General features: G+C 49.8%; 1 protein-coding gene across 1 annotated transcript; it reads left to right on the top strand.

The window, feature by feature from the left end:
* The first annotated feature begins 2,865 nt into the window (after positions 1 to 2,865).
* Positions 2,866 to 5,540, top strand: LRG1 (leucine rich alpha-2-glycoprotein 1). The gene is made up of 2 exons (XM_070413891.1): positions 2,866 to 2,948; positions 3,727 to 5,540. Exons 1-2 carry the CDS (start codon positions 2,896 to 2,898, stop codon positions 4,814 to 4,816), a joined length of 1,143 nt encoding a protein of 380 aa, XP_070269992.1. The 5' UTR covers positions 2,866 to 2,895; the 3' UTR covers positions 4,817 to 5,540.
* Positions 5,541 to 6,571: the final 1,031 nt, after the last annotated feature.

Here is a 6,571-nt window from a genome sequence, read left to right as displayed (position 1 = left end):
TGAGGGAAGATCAGGTGGCGATGAAGAGGGAGAAGAGGATAGGGCCCCAGATTGGCAGGGCCTTGCAGGTGAGGAGTACAATTTTTTTTAACTGTGGTAAAATATGCATAAATACACATAAATTCACATGTGCCATTTGAGCCTTTTTAAAAGTGTTCACTTCAGGGGCATGAAGTCCATTCATATTGTTGGGCAACCATCCCCACCATCCATCTCCAGCACTTTCTCATCTTCCCAAACTAAACCCCCGTCCTCATTAAATACTAAGGCCTCATCCCACCCCCACTCGCCCAGCCTCGTGGATTTTAAGTTGGACAGGGAGCCACCGGAGGGTTTTAAGCAGGGGTCATGATCTGATTTCATTCTAAGAGATCGCTCTCGTTTTATGTCATTATAGTTCACAGCCCTTCCAGCCCATGTCAATTAAGCACCTATTGTGTGAACAAGACAAACCTGGTTTCTGCTTGACATGGGGGTAAACTGATAATAAAGAACACAAATACTCTGACGGCATCTAACAGCTCCTCCTGAACCTGCGTGTGTCTGTTTTTTCAGCTTGAGCTACAATTGACATATAACATTGTGTACATTTCAGGTACGCAACTTGATGATTTGATGTACGGATATATTGTAGGATGATCACCACAATGAGATGAACTCATCCATTACCTCACACAGTTACCTTTTATTCTTTTAAATATTTTTATTGATTTCAGAGAGGAAGGGAGAAGGAGAGAGAGATGCAAACATCAATGATGAGAGAGAATCATTGATTGGCTGCCTCCTGCACTCCCCCTACTGGGGATCAAGCCTGCAACCCAGGCATGTGCCCTTGGCCGGACTCGAACCTAGGACCCCTCAGTCCGCAGGCTGACGCTCTATCCACTGAGCCAAGTCGGCTAGGGCCACAGTTACATTTTAGTGTATGAGCAGAACATTTAAGATCTACTCTCTTAGCAACTGCCAAGTACACAATACAGTATCATCAACAATAGTCACCGTGCTGTGCATTAGAGGCCCAGAAATTACTCATGACTGCGGGTTTGTACCCTTAGGCCAACAGCTCTCCTCCCCATTGCCCTCCACCCCCAGCCCCTGATGAGAACCATCCTACCACCGGTGACTATGAGTTCATTTTTACATTCCACATATACACAAGATCACACAGTATTTGCCTCACTCCATCTGACTTATTTCACTTAGCATAATGCCCTGAAGATTCATCCATGTTGTTGCAAATGGCAGGATTTGTGTCTTATGTTATGGCTGAAGTGTGTGTGTGTGTGTGTGTGTGTGTGTGTGTGAGAATAATGCTGCAGTAACCAGGGGGAAGCAGATATCTAAAGATGGTGATTTCATTTACTTTGAACAAATGCCCAGAAGTGGAATTGCTGGATTTTTAAATTTTCTGAGGAGCCTCCATATTGTTCTCTGTAGCACCAATTTGCATTCCCACCAACAGAGCACAGGGTTACCTTTTCTCCACATCCTCGCCAATACTTGTTACTTCTTGTCTTACTGATAATAGCCATTCCAGCAGGCGTGAGTGATACCTCACGGTGGTTTTGATGTGCATTTCCCCGACGGTCATTGATGCTGAGCATCTTTTCATATGTCTGTTGGCCATTTGTGTGTCTTCTTTGGAAAAATCTCTCTTCAGGCCTTTTGCCCGTTTTGGTGTGTGCCTGTTTTGTGTGGCTGTCTCTGCAGGCCTGCCATTCTGTCCTGTGTGTCCTGCTCTGTCCGTGTGTCTGTTAAGTTCTGTCTATGTATTTTTGTTTTATCTTTGTCAGTATCTATGTCTGTGGATTCATGTGTATCTATCTTTCATTCTTCATCTGTGCCTGTCACTGTCAACCTGTGTGTTTATCTCTGAGCCTGTGTGTTCTGTCTCTAAGACAGAACTCAGTCATCATCACAGCTGAGTAGGGATAAACCCTTCAGAGATAGGGCAGGGAGAAGAGGCCATAGCCAGGCATAACAGATAAGATAACAATGCACACCTGAATTTTTAGAACTCAACCAGAATGAAAGCACTTAATAGCAAAATCCATGAGATGCAGCCAAAGCTATTCTCAAAGGGAAATGTATAGCCTCCTAATGTATTCTTTAGTAAACAAACAACCCAAAACAAATGGTGCATCAAGTTAGGATGAAGAAAGAGCAATACCTGAAATCTATATAATTTTATTAACCAATGTCACCCCAATAAATTCAATGTTTTTTAAAAAGAGCAGATGGGAGCTTTGGAGATTGAATTCAGCTTCACAGATGGGGAAACAGAGGCCAAGAAAAGTTAAGCCACTTGCCACAGTCACAAAGCATAGCAGTCCTGGCACAGCTGGGATTCAGAAATAGGTTTATTCCCTCCCAGCTCATTGTTCAAAGACTTCTGGCATCACTCGCTTTTATATTCTATTTTTAAAAGATTATTTCAATAAAAATATATCCAACAACATGTCATAAACTCACGACAAGTGTTTTTTGTTCTCATCACTGCACTTCCTGATTGCTCAAGTGTGTCGCAAATAGTACCTCGTGTCCCCATCCTCCAGGCCTGGCACCTTGCAAGCTTGACCTTGATTCCTGGGTTGGGGGTGGGGGGAGTGGGGACGCACTCCCAGAGACTCTGGGTGCCCACTTTCCAATAGCAGGAATCAGGGGAAGGAAAACTGGACAAACACAGGGACAAGAAGGGGTGGGCAGCTCCTCTGCTGTCCTCCCCCCTGCCAGGAAACAATTTTGTAACCTTGACTCCTCCCTTTCCTGTGCCTGGCTCAAGTTCAGGTCCTATCGGGAACAGGATGTGGGTGGGTGGGGACTTCCCTATGGTTGGTGCCCCTGCCCCCAGCCCAGGTAGGTATAAGGCCACCTCAGCAGACCAAAGGAATCTGGATGGAAAAGAGAGAGGCCACCATGTCCTCTTGGAGCCCAGAGGGAAACCAGAGGTAGGTCCCCACCCTGCCGTTCCTGGGCAGGCTTGAACACCAGGCAGTGCATGGACAGTCCATCTGACCCACTGAAATCACAGGGCCAGGCGTAGGCCTCCTGGCTGGAACAGACCAACACTCAGGCTCTAACTAGGACAGGTTTGCTCCCTTACTCACACTCACCTGCAGACCTCCCAGGCAGGGAGTGAGAATCCACCCCCGGCCTCAGAGACCTGCTGGAGGGGGACCGGGAGCAGCAGAAGCCCCAGCCCTTCAAGGGTTACAGTGCCAACTGCAAACCATCCCATATCGAGGCCAAATGCCTGCCCCCGAGCCTGCTTTGGGCACTTATTTATTTATTCATTCATTTTGCTTTGGGCATTTTTCATGTTCAAAGTCCCATTTGCACCCAGAGCCCTGGCTTGTGCCTGGGTGCTTGATGCAAGATGGAACTGGACACAGATAACCTGACCTTGTTTAGTCAGGGTTGGAAAGAAAGAGTAGGAGCACAGAGGGGGAAACCATGAGTTCTGCTTGGGAAAGTCAGAGAAAGTCTAGTGAAAAAAGGGGCATTGGAGTTGGGGGCTTTGCAGGATGGGTAGGAGTTCACTGGCTCTGCCTTCAAAACATGAAGAGGAGGAGGAGGTGAGTGCACTAGCCCAGAGGAGCAATGAGGAGGCATGGTTCTGGGGAGCAAAAATGGATAGGAAGAAGTGGACATTTTCTGGGTATATTTTCACTGAGTCGGGTATATTTTTATTTTGGCTCATTAAGCACCTTCTGTCATTGCCTCCAGCCCAGGGGTCCTGGATCCCCATCTTTCTAGAACCCTGTTCCTGCTGCTACTAATTGTGGCCCCCTCAGTCCACGGGGTCACCCCAAACCCTGAAGCCTGCCAGGTGTCCCAGTCAAGTAATGGCAGCTCCGTCAACTGCTACCCACCTGCCAAATTCCCCCGGCAGCTCCCAGCCGACACCATCTTCCTGTCTGTGGAGTTCTTCAACCTCACCCAGCTGCCACCCGAGACCCTACAGGGCATCCCTAACCTCCAGGAACTGCACCTTTCCAGCAATGGGCTGGAGACACTGTCAGCCAAGTTTCTGTTGCCTGTGCCTCAGCTGAAGGTGCTCGATCTGACCGGCAACGCCCTGACCCAGCTGCCCGCCGGCCTCTTCCAGGGCTCAGCCGCCCTCCACACCCTGGTGCTGACTCAAAACCAGCTGGAAGTCCTGGAAACCTCGTGGCTGCAGGGCCTGAAAGCCCTGAGGCATCTGGACCTGTCCGGGAACCACCTCCGGACACTACCCTCCGGGCTGCTGGCCAACCTCACCGACCTGCACTTCCTTGACCTTGGCAATAACCAGCTGGAGTCTTTGCCCTCTGACCTTCTGAGGGGCCCCCTGAAGTTGGAACGGCTGCACCTGGAGGGCAACAGATTGCAAGCACTCGAAGAGGGCCTGCTGGAGCCCCAGCCAAACCTGAGCTACCTTTTCCTGAGTGACAACCGTCTGGCCACGGTGGCAGCCAGCGCCTTCCAAGGTCTGAAGCAGCTGGACATGCTGGACCTGTCCAACAACTCACTGAGCAGCGTGCCCAAGGGGCTCTGGGCATCTGTGGGGCGGCCCGGGGCAGGCCGGGACATGAAGGATGGCTTTGACATCTCTGGTAACCCCTGGAATTGCGACCAGCACTTGGACGACTTCTATGAGTGGCTTGTGTGCAATAAAGACAAGATGTTCTTCCGGAATAACACGTACTGCGTTGAGCCTAAAGCCATGCATGGCCAGACACTTCTGGCCGCGGCCATGTCTCATTTGAAGCTTAAGGCTGGGGTGGAGATGGATAGGAACGGCCTGGCAGAACACTGCACCCCATTAGGCAATTAATTCCCTTTTAAGGGTGAGGCAGGCTTTCCACAGTTACTAGACCCATTTTGCCCCTGCTTCCCAAAACACCCCTTAGGCTCACAGGCCTCCTTGCCTTTGCTCAAGCTTTGCTCATTCCTCTTCCAGGAATGCCTTCCCATTTCCCACATCTCTTGGTCTCCCAGCTCCCTCAGCACAACCCTGGCCACACTGGGGCTGTCTCTGACTCTGGCTCCCCCACTTTTGGGGGGCTCTCTGAGTGCAGGGCCTGGGGCTGAGGTGTCTCACTCAGCTAGGTGTCAGACCCGAGGGGGTTAATAAATAATTGTCAGCCCTAGCTGGTTTGGCTTAGTGGTAGAGTGTCAGCCTAGGGACGGAAGGGTACCAGCTTCAATTCTGGTCAAGGGCACATTCGAGTTTCGGGCTCGATCCCCAGTAGAGGGCGTGCAGGAGGCAGCCAATCAATGATTCTTTCTCATCATTGATGTTTCTTTCTCTCCCTTCCTCTCTGAAATCAATAAAAATAAAATAAAATGTAAAATATTTTTAAAAATAAAAATAAATGTCAAACGGAATTGGACAAATTGGCATTTACTGTGTTCCTGCATCTCCCAAGTCAACTTCCTACTTCTCCAGGATGAAGGAGGAAATAGGCATGACAGGGTGTGGGGTGCTGGACTTGAAATCTGATGACCTGTGGCTCCTCCTCCTCCTCTCTCCTATCCTGAGGCTTAACTGGAAATAAAACTCTGACTATTGGCCGGGGTGTCATTTTACTGGTGGATTCCTGCCAGGGCCTGTGCCCTGGGGAAGGTTTAAATTAAACTAGATTGCTTCAGGTCTCCAAACAATTCGTCATGCTGGCCAGTGATAGCCCAGGGCGCAGCCACCCAGGACAAGCATGGGCAGAAGCCAGGGCTGTGCTCTCAGAACTCAGGACCTAGAGCCACCTGCTGACAATGCTGGGCATAGTGGGGCCGGGGTCAGATTTGGGGGGCCGGGGGTGTTTGGGCCACGCTCTGTTTTTTCAGCCCCCCCGGAAGGAGTATCATGACCACATTGGTGATCGTTCCAGGCGTGAAGATGAAAAAGCCAGGGTCTGGAGCTTGATTTGATTGAATTTAAATCAAATCCGCCAGTCACTGTGGGACCCAGGGCAAGTGGTTTAAGTGTTCTGAACCTCAATTTGCTCATCTGTAAAATGGGGATCTCAGAGAATGGGCCAGTTTGGCTCTTGGTTAAGTGGTAGATTAAAAAAAAAAAAAAAAAAGGAAAGAGCCCTGGCCAGTAACTCAGTTGGTTAGAGCAGTGTCCTGATATGCCAAGGTTGCAGGTTCAATCCACAGTGAGGGCACATACAGGAATCAAGCAATGAAGGCATAGATGGTGGAACAACAAATCAACGTTTCTCTCTCTCTCTCTCTCTCTCTCTCTCTCTCTCTCTTTCTCTCCCTCTCCTTCTCCTAAATAAACAAACATTTTTTAAAAATAGAAAGACATGAAGGACTTGCCCAAGGTCACTGGAGAAGGAGGTGGGAGTTGTGGTCGCTCCCCTCCCCCCCCCCCTCCAAGGCAGCGAGGGTGACAAGTGGCCAAACTTGGCCTATGGAAGTAGCTCAATTTTGGGGCATCCACCATCCCCAAGTTGCTTTGGCAACCGCACAGTACTCGGGAGCACAAGGGCTCAAGAGCGTGGGGTCCTGAAGCCCCACCCCTGACACGCCCCTGGGCAGCCTTTCCCTATTGGTCAATCCCAGGAGGCTCCGCCTCCAGAGC

The sequence above is a fragment of the Myotis yumanensis genome, unplaced genomic scaffold (genome assembly GCF_028538775.1).
Source record: "Myotis yumanensis isolate MYYU_CA2020_CCGP unplaced genomic scaffold, mMyoYum1.0.hap1 SCAF_5, whole genome shotgun sequence".
Lineage (NCBI taxonomy): Eukaryota > Metazoa > Chordata > Mammalia > Chiroptera > Vespertilionidae > Myotis > Myotis yumanensis.
Note: the sequence above shows the minus strand (reverse complement) of the source record. Positions and strands in the feature narration are given on the sequence as shown.